This window comes from Lethenteron reissneri, chromosome 23 (genome assembly GCF_015708825.2).
Source record: "Lethenteron reissneri isolate LAM-NWPU_2019-01 chromosome 23, ASM1570882v1, whole genome shotgun sequence".
NCBI classification, from domain to species: domain Eukaryota; kingdom Metazoa; phylum Chordata; class Hyperoartia; order Petromyzontiformes; family Petromyzontidae; genus Lethenteron; species Lethenteron reissneri.
This window is the reverse complement of record NC_083801.1, coordinates 9487944-9509368: the sequence shown is the minus strand read 5'-3', so window position 1 is coordinate 9509368 and position 21425 is coordinate 9487944. Positions and strand designations below refer to the sequence as shown.

General features: G+C 43.3%; 1 protein-coding gene across 4 annotated transcripts in view; it reads left to right on the top strand.

The window, feature by feature from the left end:
- The window catches only part of LOC133345937 (tomoregulin-1-like), a 55198-nt gene that overhangs the window by 23505 nt on the left and 10268 nt on the right, over positions 1–21425 (top strand). Inside the window, exons 3-8 of one of the 4 annotated variants that reach the window (XM_061557075.1) lie at positions 1839–1968; positions 8239–8265; positions 10157–10256; positions 11040–11194; positions 18592–18721; positions 19626–19784. In XM_061557075.1, coding sequence (XP_061413059.1) covers positions 1839–1968; positions 8239–8265; positions 10157–10256; positions 11040–11194; positions 18592–18721; positions 19626–19784 — 701 coding nt within the window. The remainder of the gene's footprint in view (positions 1–1838; positions 1969–8238; positions 8266–10156; positions 10257–11039; positions 11195–18591; positions 18722–19625; positions 19785–21425) is intronic. The other 3 variants (XM_061557078.1, XM_061557077.1, XM_061557079.1) reach the window with 3 other exon arrangements.

The window sequence follows — 21425 nt, the reverse complement described above, 5'->3', positions numbered from 1 at the left end:
CAGCTCCCTCCGCAGGAATGTTTTTCATTAAAACCAGGCGAAGTAATTAACATCTTGCCACCACGGCGGTGAGATGTTAACTACCTTGCTGGTATACAGGAGTTTTCATGTTCTCCCCGTGGTCGCGTGGATTTTTCTCCGGGTCCTCTGATTTTTCCCCCCACGTTTAGAATCACACGTTTAGGGTATTTTCCTGCTATATTTTTCCACATGATAAGCCACTTCGTTGAGCTATCATTTGTGGCCAGGTCGCTTCTGAAAAATATTGATATAGCTCAGTGGACCTTATCTGGTAAAATAAAAAAAAAATGTTTATAGTTTTAAAACCACTGCTTGTTACAAACAACAAAATCCCATTTACAAACTACGTGTGCCTGCTTGGAAAATAGATCGTGGTTGGCCCTTTCTCCATTCGAGGCTCGTATGCAGCATTCGATGCCGTGAGCTTTGTTTGATGCAGGCACAAGTCGCACGTGCCATTCAACCGCATGAGTGATTGCTTCTCCAAAGTCAAAAGCGATATAAAACTTCATCAGAGTAGAAACTCAAAAAGGCCTCGGTGCCAAGTGGGCTGTGCTGAATCCTGCTGAGAATAGCAAAGAGACTGACAGCTGACACAACCAATGCTGGCAATAGTCAGTCTTGCTGGCCCAAGGCCACATAGTCATGCCCTTGCACTGATACTGACCACCCCAGGAATGCGTCACAAACAGGACGAAGAAAAAGTAATTAATGTTCAAATTGTCATGAAGAGAAGTCAGCATTTCATTTCACTGATGAAGGGTGAGCTACCAATACTAACAATACTGTAATGAAACATGCATTGCCTAAATGAGGCCTACAATAATAGATTGTGGAATAATTTTGCTGATGCCTGGGTTTATTTAGAAGTTCTCTCCAGCTGTAGTTTGTCATGAGTGAGGACAGTCTTTCCTTAAACACCTTTTTAATGGTTGAAAACAATAATTATATTATGTGTAAACTGTAATGTTAAGTTTTCCCATGGAACAAATTCGCAACCCTCAATGAGGTATTGTGTTTGATTACATTGGCATCACCTTACACAGAATCAGCGTAATCATATTCATCTGTGCAAATCATGCTCTGTACTCCCATAACGGTGGCTATTATCTCTGATAGAGGTGTTTTATCATGTAAAAACACACAAACTAGAAATACTTCACTGCACCTTATCGGAAAGTTGATTAGAGTAAATTAAAGTTAATTATCAGCATGATTAGCATTCTGTTTAAGAGTTTCAAGTGTATTTTGTTAAAGGAGGTCAGAAACTCAAGAGAACAGGATGTCCTTATTTGTAAGAGTGACCTGGGGCATTGGGCTGCCTGAAGGAGTGATGACTGCCATATATAATCCCAATTGAGTAATTCATGGGTTATTGTCAAATTTGGCAAATATGGACCCTGATGCTGGCTTACAATGACCCACTCTTGGAAATTACATCAAGGGCTCTATGTATTATGGTGCATATTATGTTGGTTATTACAACCGCAGTGAAAATCAGGGCCACTGCTGGATTCAAACTGTGAACTGTTGCAACAAGTGGCAAACGCTCTACGGCTAAGCCATGCCACTTGCCCAAGAGTGTGTTGAGTTGATCTGTACAGAAACCCTTCCATGATGCTTCGTGCAATCAAAACCAACATGCAGATTTCTACTCCAAAGTAGACGATTACTTTGTGTTTCCTATTTACAGTACAATGCACAACCAAGTTAGATAGGGAGGGTTGCCTGTTACCTGCAGCATAGATCTCCCGCTTCTCACCAACCCACATGTCTATCTCCTCTCTCCTCTGTCCACACCGCCCACCCACAAACAGTGTTTCCCAGATGTTGTGCCAGTGTGTGGCTCCGACGGGCTAAGCTACCAGAACGAGTGCCACCTGCGCCAGACCGCGTGTCGCTTGCAGCGCATCATCACTCAAGTTGCGCCCGGACCCTGTTACACCGGTGAGGGCGTATGTTCGTACACACGCACACGGCACATCCACACGCTTGTGCCGGGCACCACCAGACGAACCATACGAAAGCTCATCGATGTGTTCTCTGGATGTACCATGTGTTGTTTGGTATTTTGTCCAACGTTTCGCTCCATGTGCTGAGAGCCTCTTCAGCAATTGAACACCTTGCTGGGCAACACATGGCACAGCCCGAAAACGCATCGGAGAGATATGCAGCACAACCGCGAAAACCTGGTATTGTCCGTTTAGCTACGCTACATTAATGGCCCTTCATTTATCTGTAATGCCAGCAGACAGCAACTGACAGGCCCTGAGCACAGCCCATTATTTGACAGTGCCTCTTTCCTTGCCTCACCTTCATATTCTAGGATATTTTCTGCACAACCACAAAGCAAAAAGCAGTGTAGAGCATTCGTTGGTATATTTGTATGCCTCATTAATTTTCGATGGCCTTAATTTTTTATTAAACATCTTTCCTGTGAATATTTCTGAGTGCTTGTTTGAATAAGCGGTGTGCTTGTTGCCAGGTAGTGTAGATGCTACACTCATTGCCATGTAATTATAATACCTATAGAATTAAGAGATTTCAATGTGATTTAAAACCAAGTACTGTATGTGTAAAATATGTAATTTATTTGTACCTAAATGTACCAAAAACATACTCAGGTATTTTGCTACTACAAATGTAAGATATTCAACACATTAAGCGTTAATGCTTAATTGGCTGGGGTAGGACTTGCAGGTGAGGGTTCGGGTACAGGATCACATTCCAGAGGCTGGCCCTCATTTAAATTCAATCCTTCCAATTTTCTCTTTTTCAAGAGGGCTTACTGTACTTAAATTACAAATCACATATACAACTGTACACACATGGTTAATGTAGATGCACGTCAATAGACACGTAGAACATATATCAGTTGTTTTGTTTGTTATACAAACTATGCTATAATGCATTACAATAATATAGATTCAAACAAAGTATCAGGATTATGTATACTTGTAACAGTCTAAAAAGATTGTTTTTGAACATGCATAGCTAAAGTGTCGTTTTAGTTACTTTTTCAAGGCATTTGTAAAGTTTCACATTGCCTTAATTAATTAGACTATGCATCCATTAATTTGCAGTCTATTCAAATCTAGTAGCACATCAATTAGTGTTTTATTCTATAATTTATTGACTGTGCAGCAAATTAAATTATGTATGTACTTGAGCATTAATAATGTGCTAATTGATGTCAGGAACATCTGCGTTAGATGTACTGTACACCATCGCCATAACTGAACAATGCCCCATTTGAAAAATGCTACTAATATGCGGGCCATGAAAAATACAAACTGTAATCTCCATACGAAACAAGGCAGATACTAACAATGTTAGCAGTAAGGTACAACACGTGAACCAATGCATCATTCTGGCCAGGAGTTTTCAATTTACAGAAGTCTCCAACCCCCAACCAAATGCACCAGGGCCAGGTCACACATAGGATGGAAGATCTTTCCGTATTCAGTAAATGGTCGTCCTGTAACTAACAATTTGCCCCTTTAAAATATGATACATTGTCACGACTCACGGTCACGATTTGAGTCTAGCATAAAACAATATTAATTGTCGTGAATGTAGCAGCCTCTGTAGCAGTTGTGGTTACATAAACCTGTATGCAAAATGAAATTATGGATTTTCACATGCATTATTCAATGTAATCACCGTGAGCATAATACATTAAAATCCATACATCATGACTGTATGTGGGAGAGACAAACATCATGTTTTATCTATGCCTTAATATATCATTACACCCCAAGTAAACGGACTATTGCAGACCCCTGAAATATGTCAAAACAATGCATCATGCAACAGCGACCACTTGCTTGTCACTCCGTGTCAAATCACTGACCACGGGTAGGACAATCTTTTTTTCTGAACACTGTAGTGGTATATCTCGCTGTGCAACCTTGTGTTAAATTGTGCACTTTTGTAGACTCACGTATGATTAAAGTATCATGTAATGAGTATTTTAATGCAATCACTTTACGTGCGTGGCATTGTCATGAGGCTTGAACCAGCAGTGGAAACATAGCTCAAAGCCCCCAACAAAACCCCACCTCAGATCTAGCTCTTGGTATGCAATACTATGCATATTCACCCACCCATGAGTCAAATCATGAAACAGTAATGGGTCGGCTCAACATGTCCTCCCTGCTGCTAAAACATGGCGTTAACAGTGTTTTAACATCAATCGGGTCTCATTCTTCTTTGTCTTATCCTCATTATTTTGACTCACATGATGAATAGTGGTCAACGTAGTCATACACAGAGAACAAGGCCATGCACGCGAAATTAAGATGAATCACGGAAATACAGATGTTAGGCATCAGTTGCTATGTTAAGAACTTTGCTACACACACATAGGAAATAATGAGAATAAATATTCAAGCCGGGATAATTATGTCAAGACTTGTGAATTTAGCAACTCATTATTGTAGGATTAATGTCCTCCAAACAATGATTATAAATGCTCTTACCTTTTAATTCTGCTTCCTACTACAAATTATTATTGTGATTGGCACTGTACACTATATATTTAAATCACTTTTAGACAGGCTCTCACCAACAACTGCACACAAAAAGCATTGCATCTGTGGACATATTAAAACGTGTATACACAAGAGAGAAATGTTATAATAAAGTGATGGACATTTTATTGAACTTTTAAACTCATAATGTCCCTTTGCTATGCACTTTTAGAAAGATCCTTATATATTTTAAAATAGTATCTAAACAATAATTATGTTACTACATGCCACGTTATATTATTTTATTGCCAAAAAAATTTGCACCTATCCAACTTGATCTCTGATATGAATTGAGCTGTGTGACTTGTAAACTAATAATGATTAGCAGCAGCGCAGGCACAAACATTCATATATAGAATGTTGCAAAGCACTATATCATTCAATATCACTCCAAATCATCATCATCACCTGTTTCACCATTGCCATCTCAATCTCTGTTCAGCAATACGAAGGCCAATAAGTCAATGCCAGTTCCTAATAAGGCCACACCAGGCTTTTACTATTTTAATTTCCTTCCACAAAAGTGATTCCAAAATAAAGCTGTATCTTAAAATACCTATTACAACAGGGTCTTTGCACTTAGACCTTGATTTCACGTATCTCTGCTTTTCCTCGGGGTTAGCGAATAATGCAATGGTATAAATCCTCCCATTTGCCTTTCAGGAATGTGAACAAATCCAAAGACACTTTTATCTGAATTGTTACAGTCCGCTCTAACAGAGAGCTCATTAGTTTAAACTTGGTCAAACCATATATTGTTTTTAAAGTAGACAAGGCTTTAGAATTATTTGAGTTTTTATTATAGTGTTAATAAATTGGCCAGGCAAATGATGACCATCTGCAAATAACTGCACTCACTGAATGGTAATATGATTAAACGTTTATGTTATTACTGCCTAAATTAATGAACATGCCAAATTATTTAGAATTTTTTTCATGTATCTCACCACACAATATCTGTCCATCCCACCTGACCATAGATGTATCTATCTTGTAGCATTACAAAGGTCACAGACAAAGTCTAAACATTGTACCATAATAAAATCACAAATCCAAACATTTATTAATTTAAAAATCCACACTTATTAGTAGACAAATTGGACTTAATCCAGTCCCTGAGTTTTTTTATATTATGCACTTTACACAATAGCTGTAAAATTCCGTATCCACATTTTTTAAAAAGAAATCAAAGGCTCCAAGGTTTATCCTGAGCACATGCACATGCACAAATAATAGCTATGGCCCTATCCAGTATGCCATTGTATAATTCCATCTTTTTATATAAATGCATGACAAATATGAACAAAAACTGCAGTAAAGAGGATGCATATTTAAACAAAAAAATGTATATAATTTAGAGTCATCCTATTGGTTTTATTTCATGGATAATAATTTAAAGACCCCAAAGAGTAACAAGTTAGGTTTACACTCTTCCAAAGCGGCTTTAACGTAAAAACATGTTTAATGGTACAGAGCTCATTTACATCCACAAGTGTCTTTTTACACCCACAAGTGCCCTATTTGGTTGAGTGATTGGTCCCTGGAAAAGCATTCCAGAAGTGCTTCGAGATTGGAGCTGCAAACTGCCATAGAATTACATAGGAAGTACATGCATGGGGAATTGTATATGCTGGTGACTGCACACTGAAAGTGTCAGCTATAGCTGTGGCAGCAATGTCAGATCCCTGTCAACTAATATGCACATTCATAATTTATCATGCGCTGCGGAACACTCGCATGTAACTACTAATTTCCTCTCACTGCACCAGCTTTGTCATCTCCTGTGTGCTCATCAACATCATTTTCTAATTTCCTCTCAATGCACCAGCTTTGGCATTCCCTGCGTGCTCATCAAAATCATTTTCTGTCACAAAGTTTCTGCTGAAGACATTTCCATTGTATTCGTGTAACTTTTATCGATGGAACATTTAAATCAAGTTTTCTGAAGAGGTCTTCAGACAGATTACTTTGCAATATGATTGTATTTTGATGATTTGTTTGGACATTCATGTATTCATTATATTTCTCATTGTTATTTCTCTCTGAAAGCCTTTTTGCCTTTAATGAGTATTGCATTGGGATGTTTGATAATTCCCATTGAGGAGCATGTGTGTTTGTGTGTGGGACAAAACTGGAGAACTCAGAGAAAACATATTTACAAGGGGACAATGCTCAAACTACAGTACACATCAGCAACTTATTTGCTATGCTGCCATCTCCTGACCATCGTATAGCCAGTGCGTTTGGGACTGTCTTGATTCTGGATGATCTATGAACCCATGTCTCCGACAAACTGAAATGTCTATTCCCATGGGAGCTCTCAGGAAATACATATCCACACAGTGATGCTATTGATTACCTGGGTGAGCCCATATGCCTTTCCTTTAACCCTCTTAGTTTGACACATTTTCATGCTGCTTGGCTTCACCTCGTTGTCTCCCTGCTCAAGAGTTATTTAATATTCACGTGACCATGATGTTGCACCTTTTTGCACGTGTTCCAAAACACACGTGTGGATGTATGGTATTGTATAACTTTATATTTTATAGTTAACAAGATCAAGATGTCATCGATGCCACCGCACCTTACCAATGTTTTCTATCCTCCGTCAGATCCCAGAACTGCTGCACAGTAGATGCCCAACACCCAAGATCTGTTAAACAGTATCCCACCATCTGGTCTTAGGTCTTCCCCCGAGTTGCCAGACTCATGGAAAAAACTCTAATTGTCCCTCACCCATCTGGTTTCTTATGTATTGGTCTCTTCTGGACTTTTGCATTGCTCATCATGTTTAGCCACAACATTTCTATCGCCTTTGCTGAAATACCAATACATAATGTTTGAGTTGCTGAGTTAGTGTCCAGCTCTGTAATCCATACACCGAGACTAATCTATTTTTATCTTCCACAGAGGTTTCCATAGTCCATCAAAAGAGAGAGTTATGGCCCTGCTTTGAGTATTTAAATTCTCAACAACACTGCCAGGACACTCTTACCTTGGTTTCTACACCAAACCAGCAATATCCACTTTATCTTATTATATATTGTGCTTGTTTATCCAGAAAAGGCTCACTGAGCCTCAAGACAATTTTTTTCTGGAAGACCCTGCCAATTTTTTTCAGTCGGAGGCAATTATTTCTATGTATATTCCAATTGAATTCTTTGCAACTACATAATACTGTAATTTCAATGTATGTATGTATGTATATTGAACTTCTTTCACACTGTACGTAGCCAACCGTGCTAATCAGAGGTGCAGATTTGGACCATGGCCATTGACACACAATGGCCTACTCTTGCAAATGTTGTAATAGGATATTTAATGGCCACTGTGAAGTAGACGACGCATGAGTGGTATGGTTAATACACCCACAGTATCAAAGCAAGGCGGTTGCTGGACATCTAACCGTGAACCTCTTCAACAAACGGGGAACGCACTACCGCTGGGCCATGTCACCGTCCATCTGCCATAAAATGATTATAATCATTCCCAGCACAAGCATAACTTGCTCTGTGCGAGAGTGATGGAAGATGACAGAGTTTAAGCAGTCATTTCTACAATGTAGCTGACAATATACAGGTTATCAATATCCCCTTTGGATAAAACTACACATGAGTTCACTATGGCACAATTTACCATTTTCAGGAAGGTCTCACTGTTAAAAGTTTTTTCTCTTTTATTTCAGAACTCGGCTCAGGATCAAGTAATGGAGGTGGGTGCTTGTCTCTTGCTACAATAGTTGCTGTTATTAAATCTTCAGCCATAGAACAAGTCCTCTGAATTCACCTGATATACATTCACTCATTATATGTAAATTAACATCTAATATCAACGTGCCGGAAACAATATTTTTTACAGTTTCTTCAGAATCCTCAGTTAAGGATAAAAAATAATAACAGCATCGGTCACTTGTGATGGCACGGCATGGCATGGGATTATTGACGGACATAAATGATCACATCAGTATATAAAACATCACTAGCAATGGGCCATATCATCTGTTAATCACATTGTTTTAATGGTCAAAAATCAATACAGCTAACCGGTATGTGCCAGTATCTGTTTAAGTATTGCAACACAATTAGAGTATGTGTAAAATGGAAGAGATGGGCAATTATTCAACAAATTTGGGAGTGTTATTCAATTTATTTGATATTGCGCCGCACGTATCTTCTGCCTATTCGCAACTCATGAAATATTTATAGCACAGTGCAACTGTAATAATTTGCGCATGTTCAGGATGGAGTTTCTCATCAAATACACATAATGTTCAATGGTACCAATTTTCGACTTCAAAGAGATAATTATTTTCTCATTCTAGGGCACTATTATACATAGTGTAGCCCACCATCAGTGTGGCATGTTTCGTTAAGCCTCTTTACAGCGACAGATATTTCACTTTAGGCGCAGTTGCGCGAGCTCTTCTCGCTGTTGCAGTGCGATGTGAATGTCAGCGCTGTGCCGAGGAACGCCCTGAAGCGCATTTTCAGCGCTCGCCGAGCTCCATTGGCTTCCTGTTGCCAAACGAATACATTACTATTATTACACGCTTTTTATTAACTCGCTTTGTCTGTTGTTGTCGTTGTTGTAGCCTCAAATCTTGTAACTACATTTTTACCCACTTCCCAATGTGGTATCGACTGCAAACGTGGTATACTTATGTCATACTGATGACAATACTATATTCTATCATACAAAATAAAAAAACATCTTTTAAAACGTTATTTTTTATATGTTATGTTTCGGCTTGGGTCTAATTGTCCACGCTCAACTGACGTTGGTTGTAAATCATCACGGTCCCTTACGTTATGGCAAGCTTCGGGGCCACTTCCTGGAATCGTGGAGTTCTTCCATTACTAGTACGGTACATTGTATTAAAGCGTGTTTAAAAAAAAAAGTATTTTCAAATATTACTTATAAGGTCGCACTCACATTGTACACAAAGTGCTTGCCACAAATGAACCACGATACCTTGCTGATCTCGTCAAGGGGCATAAACCATCACGCGAACTCCAGTCATCCTCACAGCGGCTCACTAACCGTCTGGCACGCTCTTCCTTCCGACATTAGGAAGCCATTTTAACACGTTGGCTTTCACGACCAATATCATCCATAATATAGGGTTTTTTGGGGGGCTTACAGCACGTAAATATAAATGTGTCGTTAAACCCGCCACCACCTGACACAGCCAATTAGTAAGGTTTGTCAAGTAAACAGAACATGGCAATTCGTTACTAGTGGCGGGTTTAATGACACATTTATATGTATGCGATCTAACCCAAAACAAACTATTATATGGATTAGGAAGCCACTGCAGCTATGCACTTAAATCAAGACTGAAAACTCATTTCTTTAGAACTGCTTTTTTGTGTTTATACTCTTTGGTTCTTTCGGTAAAGTCACGTAGGTATAAAATAAAATAAATCACGACGTTTCGATCGCAACACAAACGGTCGTCCTCAGGCAGAAAAAATATAACCCAGCAGTGGATCTGTGTTTAGTTTGCTGTTCTTCCCCCACCACTCTGATCAGCAAAGATGGCTACGTTGGGTGCGAAAGAAGTTCAACATACTTACATATAAGAAACATTTTTCTATTCACAGCCGACTATGAGGGGTCCGGGTCGGAACATTACAGAAAGTCGACCAAATGTGGGATTTGCCTGTACGGATCTGAATGCGATGAGGATGCTGAGGATATTGGGTAATGAACCTTCCATCTTCTTTAACATGCATGTGCTTCATCGTTGCTGACCCTCAAATTTCCATTATCATTCGAGGTTTTTTGGCAAAGATTAAAAAAAGTACGAGGCCAAGTCGTGTGTTGGCAGGAAAGCAGTTTCCACCTGAATTGGGTGGAAAAATAAATAAATCGTTGCTTTCTTTCCGTGTTTTTTTTTGCTGAAAATCTGTACAAAAATTGTTTCTGCTAACACATGAATCAGGCCCTATATTTTTTCTCGAGTGTGAAAAAAACATCACATTCCTGTGCTGCTCTGTGAAGGTTACTGCTGTGGCAAGATATATAGACAAATAGCTGAGGTGTGTCCTCTCTCAATGGGGTGATTAGCTCAAAAGTTACACCGTATTTGACTCATGATCCAGTCTCCTGACTATTCGCAGTGACATAAGAGTTATATCTATCTCACCTGCACATTTGATTCGGGTCTGTCAAAACATGTGTCCAAGTGGATTATGATGGAATGGTTATTTTTTTTCAACATTTTACCTCATGGAAGCCATATAAAAAACCATTGATTAAATGCACTAAGTTCAGAAGCTAAGATATGGCTAGCCATGTTCAGAGGGAGAATCACAAATTCGTTGTCAAGGCTCTCATCTTATCCACGCTCTCCCACCTGTGCCTTTCCATCACTCCAGCAGATGTTATAATCTCCACAGTATTCCCTTCTCCCTGACCCCTATATAACCCCAAGGCCACCTTCCCCCCTCCCCCGCCTGATGGACTGCACGTGCCTCCGGCCAGCAGGTGCGTGTGCAACATAGACTGCACGGGACACAACTCCAACCCCGTGTGCGCGTCAGACGGGGTGTCGTATGAGAACCCCTGCCTGGTGAAGGAGGCGTCCTGCATGAAGCAACAGCTCATTGAGGTCCGCTTCCTGGGGAAGTGCAATCCAGGTCGGTGTCAGACACAGGAATCACATTCAACCCCCCATCCATTCCCATCCTCAGATCACAGCGAGCGTTTGTGGCTGGCAGCCCCTGAACCTAAAGGAAGAGTGACTTTCCCTCCTGCGGTTTCTTCAGAGCTCCATGTCCTGTGGGTGACCCATGTGGTTGACATAGAAAATAAACCTTTTCTCCACATTACTGCCGACTTCTTGGGAGCACGTGACACACACGAGAAGGCTGTTGTCATCAAATAATGCAAAGATAAAGAATGTCAGTGTCAGCGTAATCACTACACGGTGTATATATGGTTACAGACGTGTAGTGGTGTTATTTCACACGGACAACTTCTTTTTATCCTGTGTCACTTTATTCATACAGAACTCATCGCGTTCAACACCATGTATCTCTGTCGCAACTCTTCCTCTTGTACTGCTCGTCTGCTACGCTCCGCTTGCTCTGTTAGCCTGCTATCTTGCACTCTGCCAGCTTCTCCACTGCTAGCCTCTTACTATACACTCTGCTAGCTTCTCTACTGCTAGCCTTCTCTTACTCACACTTAGGATTCCGCTAGCCTCTCTACTGCTAGCCTGTCTACCCTCACTCCTCCGACCTCACCCCTGCCTCCAGCGGGGGATCAGCCAACACAGTGGGAAAGGACAAGGTGTGGAGAGCGTGGTCCCGGACTTTTCTTGTCTTCACTCCAACCAACTCAACCCCTCTGCCTCACACGTTCCCCTATTATCTTCCTCCTCATTATGTGCCCCCAGATGGCCCTCATTAAGCCAGCGTCCTCCCCATGCCTCACGCACGTGTTCTCCCCCTTTTCGCCACTATCTCTCGCCTCCGTGGCGCCTACTCCGCCATTGCATTTAAAGCCAGCCAGTCAGTCACTACCTCTTTCCCTAATTGCTGGCGTCTCTCTGTCTGCTGTCACCCAGGCCACCCGCCTGCACCTGCTGCACCTGCTTATCCTCAGCTGACCTCACTGTCTGCAACCCCGTACATAATGCAACTGCTATTTGCAAACCCTGCGTGCGTTACGCCACTACATCACCCCCCCCCACCCCCGTGATGAAAAATCCAGCCGTCCTGGCTGACCTTATATACAAACCAAGTAACGCGCAAATGTGTGACACAGATTACAACAACAAGAACCTAACAACACAACAGCAATAAAAACAACAATAAATATGTGTGTATATACAGGTGTGTGCAATGCAGTCTGTCTTTTTGAACGCTCGCGCATTCTTCAACGAAAAACAGTCCTCCGGGAGCGGGTTCCCGCCGCCGGTCCATCACCATGAACCGGGTCCCGCACAGCCGGAGGAAGAGACGGCTCAGGGCTCGACAAGGAGCCGTGTCTCGTCTCCAATGAACTGTGAACCTCCCGTGGGTCCCGTTCGCACCAAAACTAGCAACCCGGTTGTGGCTGGTCCTCTGACTCAGACTCCAATGTCAGCCGGTCGGCTCGCCTCGCATTAGTTGTCGCAATCCTGTGGGTGTAAGGGAACAAGACTCCTGAGGCGCGTCCGCTTGGGGCGGCATGACAGGCTCGTCAAACGCATCTGACACAGGCCGTTTCAGGATGGGAGATGACGCATCGTGAGTCGGTGGCTCAAATTTCTTTAGCCATGATGGGTGCATATATCAGTGGAAACGCCCGAATTGAATACGCACGCACTGGGGTCGACGAACATCAACGACCTCTACTAGCCCTTGCCATGGGCGATGGAATTTGGGTGACGTGCTCAAGGGTCACCTGCATGGGAACCGGTACGGCCGACGCCTTGCCCGGCGGACGCATGCTCAATTTCACCAACGCGGGAGCCTTGGGTTCCCGTCCATACATCAAATAGAAGGGAGAATACCCCGTCGAGGTGTATGCAGCCAATCTATAGGCAGCCAGGACACTCGGAATGTGCAAATCCCAGTCGGTTTGTGCCAGCATTAACTCTGCGGACCTCTGACACTGATTTGGGGGTTGGCCACGTGCACACACAGCTCATCTTCTCGGGATCAGTAGCAACCCCCGACGCGCTAACCACATGACCCAAATACTTAACTGACATCTGTAGCAAGTGACACTTTTGTGGTTTGAATTTCAATTTAGCATTTCGCACCAGGAAAAAACAGCGCAGCCGCTGCAAGTGCTCATTGAAATTTTGCCAAAAAACAATGATGTCATCCAAATAAATGAGGCACGATTCCAATTGCAACCCAGATAAAACCAATTCCATAAGGTGCTGAAAGGTGGCCGGCGTGGAGTGGAGTCCCATCGGAAGGACATTGAAGTGATACAACCCCTGTGGTGTACGAAAAGCCGTCTTTGGTTTCAACTCCTCGTCCTAAGGCAATTACCAAAATCCCGACAAAAGATTAAGGGTCGAGAAGAATCGCGCACCTGACAAGGCGTCCAAAGAATCATCCATGCGCGGAAGTGGGTATGCATCCACAACAAAATCCTTATTAAGGTTCCTGAAATCCAAGATTTTTGACTAATACAATGGGCGCCCCCCCCAAGAGCTGGTGGAGGGAGAGAAAATGTCTTGCGCCAACATCTCCCCATCGTCTGCCGAATGCAATATGTTTCACGTAGGCTCAACCTGTGGGAATTAAATCGAATCGGAGGCGCGTTCCCCATATCAATATGATGCTGTAATGGGGTTGTCTGACCTATATCATATTTTCCGTTACTAAAAACGTCTTTAAACTCATGCAAAAGCTGGCGAAGTCGCGCCCGCTGCTCAGATGTCAATTCCCGACTTTCCTCACACAACCGGCGCAGCCACTCGGATTCATGATCACATACCGGCAACTCCTGTGCAAACTCCCCTGACATGCATGCCATCTGTTCCGTACCCACGGCCGCCGTCGCGTGTGCCAACACGATGCCTTCCTGAATGACGATCGGCGTATGCCCCGCATTAACGACTTTAATTATGTGATTGCTATTTGCCGACACCACCATTAGTGCCCCTACCAAAGAGGGTGTCCGCGACACCGCATTTGAGGGGGTCAACAAGACTCCCTCCTCCGAGTTCACCAAGGGAAAGTTTTTACACAGCCGTAATGGCACGAGCATCTGCGTGGCTGGTGGAACGCGTACCGTGCGGTTAACCATAGCCTGCACAACAGCATTGATCGCCGTATACTTTGTAGATGTTTTTAAAAAGTTCAGGCGCCATCCCAATGGCATCTCAATACAGCCCTTATCCAAACGAATGTTAAGGGGCATACTGCACAAGAAATCCGTGCCCAATAAGCACGGCACAGCCAAAGTTGTGGAAATTCAAAGAGGACCATCCATACGTACATCCCCTATTTGTATCGTAGCAATCATGCGACCCACAATCCCAAGACTACCACCGTTTGCCGCAATACATGGCCCATCCACCTGCTCTAGTGGCTGGGGTGAGGCCGGCAACGATTAAAAAGTCGACAGCGAAATGAGGGTAGCCGAAGCACCCGTGTCAATTAGCACTCGGACCTCCATCCCCTGGATAAGTGCCATAACGTCCGACGAACCCGGCACGGCACCGAACGCACGATATGCCAATGCACACCATTTACCATCATCATACAACCCATCGGGATGAATGGATACAGGGCAATGCTGCGCGGATGAGTGATGGGAATGAAACGGCCATATGCATGATGCGTCGCGACTCGCCTGTGGTCCTCAGAACGAGGAGAAGTTGATGTCATAGATCGCCGGAGCTCCAGGCGGACCGCCAACACACAGCCGGCATTTCCTGGCAATGTGGCCCATCCACCTGCAGTTGTAGCACCCGCGCGAAGCATATCCTTTTGGTGGTCCGCGACGTGGTGGCCACCCAACCGGTGACCGACGACCGTTCATCTCTGCACGTCGTGGACTTGAAGACCGTGCTGCGTATCCTGTGCCGCCATCGATGTCCGTCGTGTCCCCTTTCACAGTTGTGCATGCGATCGCCGCTGGCTCATCCCTGAGGCCCAGATGTGCTTGAATGTTCTTCGCAACTTGGAGGGATGAGAGGTCGTCGTCGTCGTCGGCGACGGAGAGGACGACCCCCAAATATTTTGCCACCATCAAGAGCCGCTCAAGAGCTGCCCGATCCATGGAGGGGTAGGCCGCCCATCCAAGGGCTAACAGAGCGCTGTGGAACGCCAAGGGTGACTCCGTGTCTCCCCGCTTTCTCAGCTGGAACTTCCTCCGGATGGTCGACTGTGGTTCGAAAATAGCCACCATCGGAGCACAGGCACCGGCGAGCGATGATCGATCGGCCTCGCAGATGGAGTAGAAGACAGCCAACGAGTCGTCGTCGAGGGCTGTCAGCAGGGCCCACACCGCCTCGCGCTCCGACCAGTCGATGGAGCGATACGCTGCTTCAAAGCAGCGATAAAATTCCGTCCAGTCGCCCTCGGTCGCGGAGAATGCGCGGACTTCTAGCAACCGGCGTAACGGAGCTGTACGCACCGTCGGCGAAGTAGATGTCAAGTCCAACACGACCACTGCATTAGCGGGTCCCGTGGCCACTCGCTCGGGCGCAGTCGGCGTTGTTGAAGCGATGTAAAGAGTAGTCGCATCCGTCGCCACCTCTGTAGATGTTGTCCGGCCTGCCGCTATCAGCATGTTGAACAAGTACGTAACTGCTGCCAACGTGGTCTCTAAGTGAGCAGCAACATCCCGCCAACTCCGTCTCGTCACGCTAACCGGAGTTTCCTCACGCTCACTCACTTGCGCCGAAGGCAGCCGGTCCTCTGGTTCCGCCGGCTGAGCAACATTCTCAGGAGCCGTGGCGGGAACAACCTCCTCGTCGTTCTCATCATTGGAAGAGTCAACAGGTGTGTTCTTTCTCTTCACCGCTTTCTTTGACATGGCGGCGCAGTTCTTTACTACTTCGACACCAAATGTAGTGGTGGTATTTCACACAGACAACTTCGTTTTTTTTTTCCTGCGTCACTTTATTCGTACAGAACTCATCGCGTATCTCCGTTGCAACTCTTCCTCTTGTACTGCTTGTCTGCTATGCTCCACTTGCTCTCTCTCGCTCCGCTAGCCTATGTTGCACTCTGCTAGTTTCTCCACTGCTAGCCTCTTACTATACACTCTGCTAACTTCTCTACTGCTAGTCTACTCACACTCACACTTAGGATTCCGCTAGCCTCTCTACTGCTAGCCTGTCTACCCTCACTCCTCCGACCTTACCCTTGCCTCCAGCAGGGGATCAGCCAACACCGCTGGAGAGGATGAGATGTGGAGAATGGGGTCCCGGACTTCTCTTGAATTCACTCTTGTCTTGACTACAACCAACTCAACCCCTCTGCCTCATACATTCCCCTTTTATCCTCCTCCTCATTAAGTGCCCCCAGATGGCCCTCATTAAGCCGGCGTCCTCCCCACGCCTCACACACGTGTTCTCCCCCTTTTCACCACTATCTCTCGCCTACGTGGCGCCTACTCCACGTTTGCATTTGCAGCCAGCCAATCACTGCCTCTTTCCCTAATTGCTGGCGTCTCTCTGTCTGCTGTCAATCAGGCCACCCGTCTGCACCTGCTTATCCTTAGCTGACCTCACTGTCTGCAACCCCGTACGTAATGCAACTGCTGTTTGCAAACCCTGCGCGCGTTACGCTACTACAGACGTAGTAAATAAAATGCATGGTGAGAAAACACTTTAAGATGCGGCGGAGAAAGCATGATGAAAATAGCATTGCAAGATGCCTCTGCAGTGGGAAATGCTGGCCGGAGGTGGGCAAAGATGGTAAAAATGCATGATCTTTTTCTTCAACCGAGCACATTTATCAAGGGGAATTCTAAAAGCCATGATGATACGGACAAGGGATAAGAATGTGCTTCTTTTGTTGGGTGTATTTTAAATGTGAAAAAACAATCTTACATTTTTCACAAGTTTGTTAAGAACAGGACGGGAACATTGTATTTTGGCCTATACTCGTGGTCATTAATGTACTTTTCTGTTTCACACGAACACGTCTCTCTCACCATTCATTATTTAGGATTTCTGTCAAAGGGCATCGCGTATTAAAGAACATGACCTCCTTCTTTGCACCTTTATGATTTGGTTGCATGAACATTTCATGAAGTAGACCGGTGTTAAATCAATCATGTTCACGAGTCAAATGTTAGAGTTCTAACACATTGTGTCACACTTTCTTTTTCTATACCACATGCAGTGCTAACAATGTCGACAACTAAATTACTACCCCAGTGTGCTTTATAATGACATCGTATGGGTACGGTAAAGTCACTTCAATGTCAACCGCCTGAATTAGTAATCCCAGATAAAAAAAATACACCAACATGTAAATGAGTATTTGTCTCGTGCTCGGATAATAATGATTTATTTTTTTAAATACAGAATTCTGTTCAAAAAAGAAACCTTACCCAGACTATATTGCACTCACATTTCTTGTGTGGGTGTTCAACAAATTGTGTTAAAGTGGAATCCTCATTCAAATTCACGAACCTCATACAGAGTACTGATCACATATGTTAATGGTTAGACAGTGCCTGTGGAGATTTTTTGCCAGCAGTCATTCATGAGCTGTGTTAGTTATACGTACTGTACTTGTTCAGATTTTTGTTCATATTAATAACATATTGTGCACTGAAGCTAAACTTGATTAAAATGATCCAACGAATACTTCAGAAAGGTCCACACTTCCCATAAGCTTTATAAAAAGAGACTGATGGTAACAAAAAGGTTCAAGAAAATAATGTTCAATGCCCCGCTGTCAATAAAATAGATATTATCTTTCTCATGGATAACATTTACTAATTGTCAGCTGCTTACAGGAAGAAACATCTATCGTAGTTGGGATACACTCAGTGCCATGCTGATATTAATTTCAGAAGTATGCAAAGTCAAAAGTTAGATTTGGTACTTTCAGAGAAAACGTGGGACAAAAATAAGTAATTAACCACGTGTTGGTGCACGAGCGAGACCAACAGTGTCCATCTGGTGGGTCTGGCATCTTGTGGCCCATGAGGACAAGAGGTCCGTGTCTCTGCAGAATGGCTCTCAAAGCCAATTATGGGCCTTAGAACCAGCATGCTTCTTAATTAGATTTTGTTTGCAGCTCTAAATTGTTTTTTTTAAACCACTGTCCATAAACCAAGGGTTTCCACTGGTTGCCACTCACTTAATCAACCACAGTTGTGTGTATCACACGTCGTACATCCACGTTATTTTGTTATGAAAAAAAACAGATTGAATTGCATCATACGTGATCATTATTAATCAACACAGTAATCTAAATAGACACAAGCGGTTACATTTTGCATTTTAAACTCAGAGGTCTGGCTGAGCCCATCACTGAAGAGTACGTAGTCTGGTCTTTGCACTCAGAGAGCAAGGTTCACCACAGTGTCTCCATCGCATTGATGTGGCTTTTTGTTCTAGCAGACAGCACCCGTGACCAAGAAGAGCCAGTGGTGAGGGACCACGGGGAGCTTTGCCCTGAGAGCCTCCAGAACTATTGTCGCAACGGACAATGCCATTATTCGCACACGCAACGCCATGCCTCCTGCATGTGAGCAACACACGCACCACATGTGAGCCATACACTCAGGCACAAAGATCTTCTGCTCGTCCCCACTCTTGTGACAGGTGCCATTAGTGAGCAACTATTTGACCCTAAAATGCATCATGTCCACTGTGGTTTTCTGCTGACAGTTATGCAATTATATTAAATATATTCAAAACATTTGGGAGATTTCTTTGGCTCCTAAGGTCACATAAAGCCACACCAGGGGTAATCGTAGTCAGCCTTCATATTCCTGGCGCTGACATTAATAATGCCACACAAATGTATAATTGTAATCTGGGTTAAAGTAGGGAAGACACTCAGGTTTGGACACCTATTTGCCAATGCTAAGTATAGATTTTGTTTATATTCTGCACAACGACACAAATTATTCTATGTCATATATATTGTATAAATCTCTGTTGAACTCGGACCTATAATTAAAATAGAGGGTCCTTGCCTAGAACATCTGGCAATGCATTAATTCAAGCAAGCCTGGCTCTGCTAATGAGAAACTATGTGAAAACTGGTCCATGGGTTGCTGAAGTGATGCACTCCCAGAAGACCGTTAGCCCAATTGGTTGAGAAAGAAACACTTTAAATATACAAAGGAGACATTGATTATCTTTTTGGTTATTTACAGTCTCCACGACAAAACAAAATTATTATGCTGTGTTACATATAGACGAAGCTAAAGCTAGGATCACGAGGAGGGTGATGCCATGAGCTCACCAATACGATGCCACTCCTCACTATCCTCGAGTGCACTCAATCAATTGTGCACACTTGCATGCACTCGCGCATCATGCGAACGCTAAATAACACTGAAGTCAAATTAATGGCGACCTTCTCGTCTTCCACCCCAACCCCGTTGGGCCCCCTTCCCATACGCGGCTCGTGGCGCGGGCAGCTGCGACCCAGGCTTTCTGGGCCAGCAGTGTGAGAGCGAGGAGAGCAGCATGCTGTACGTGATCCCTGACGGAGACAACCTCCGCTACGTGCTCATCGCCTCGGTGGTGGGCGCCGTGCAGATCACCATCACGTTCGCGCTCGTCGTCTGCGTGGCCAGGTGCGTTCCCAAGCCAGGCGCCATGGTTCAGTTCACGCATGGCAATCTTATTTTTGTTGTTACAGAGCAACTTTTGCTAAGACTCGTCAAGGTGATGTCACTGTATATACCTGCCTGACAGCTCTGCCGATGTAAGCGGTAGGATGCTCAAGTCGTGAACCCTTCATTGTACCGTTGTACCTTCGTAGCACGTTGTAAAAAGAATTGTCGTAAAAATATGCATCGCGATTTTTTTTTGCTTTGAAAATCGTGCAAATGATTTCAAACTCGGCAGCTTCAGCTTAAATTAATGAGGTTGAAGACTATGAGTCTCTGTCTTCTCTCAGTTCAGCATCACTTGCCTGCTGCTATTTTGAGCAAAAACAGTGAGATGGTGTGGATTGGATTGGTTTTTTTTCGGCATAAAAAAACCCAACAAAGACCGTGTCTAATGTGGCTGGACTCCACACCGTCAACCATCCACTCCTTTGCGTCGAGAAGTGACATCACTTGTAGTTACATTTCTAGGCTTATTGAGGACTTGAGGTGCTCTGAGCATAAATCTGAGCATATTACTTGTTTGAATGGGTGACACTTGCTGTGTGTTGCTCTGTAAAAATTGCAACATGGGGATTAGACTTATAGCATCATCAATGATCAGTTGGCAATATTAAATAATGATTAAGTATCATTCGGGACAATATTATTTACACATTAAATAATTATTCCTCATTATAGTTAGGTCTCTAAGTATAGGAATGAGGGTTAGCATATACTGAGAATCTCATCACTCAGCTCATAGGAAATTGAAACAAATCCTAACAGTACCTGTATTCTCAGTCTCCATCTTTACAGTTAACTTCACATTGAAGTTTATTTTATGTGTTACAAGGATGATCCCGTTTAGCCAGGTGCCCAGCTATTTTAAAAGGGAGATCCGTGGTGCGTGAGCACATCAGCAGCAGCAACAACAACAACGACAAAAACATCGATTTTGCATGGAACGAGTACAGGGTCCTTGAGGAATACAGTATTGCACAACTAACGAACGAGGAATTTAACGTTGAATTTACCCATAATCCTTCCGATAGCTTCTAAACAACAAATGAATACCTACCATCAGTACTGGGTTGAAACATCCTTCCCATTGCTATCACTGCAGCAAACTTGCGTAGTGAATTCTGGGATTTATTTTAGACACACACCTGCATCCTTCGATATTAGAAATTAAATGTTGCATTTATATTACTATTTATTTTGTAATATGTAAATATGTTTATTTCGTTATGCAAAAAGGTTCCATTGCATTACCTTAGATTTAGTTTATACGCATTTCTGAACGTGGGCAGTGAAATTCTGAAAAAATACCTAATTAGTATTGTGTAGCTTGGTACAGTAGTGCATAACATTGATATTTTAACCGAGTTACAAAAACGGGTTTCAATGTATTTTAAAAAGGCAAAAAAAACATTTCATTAATCCATTACATCAGGAGACAGACTTGACAGCTTGACATTCATACCTTTCCTGTAAATAACGCAACATTGTGGACTTTAAATCGTAAACCCGTACTCTTAGACAGCAGTTATCCAGCTTAAGGCATCCTGGAGTCTTATAGGCATTCCTATTGAAAGCTAACCCGAAACTTGTTTTTGTTATAAG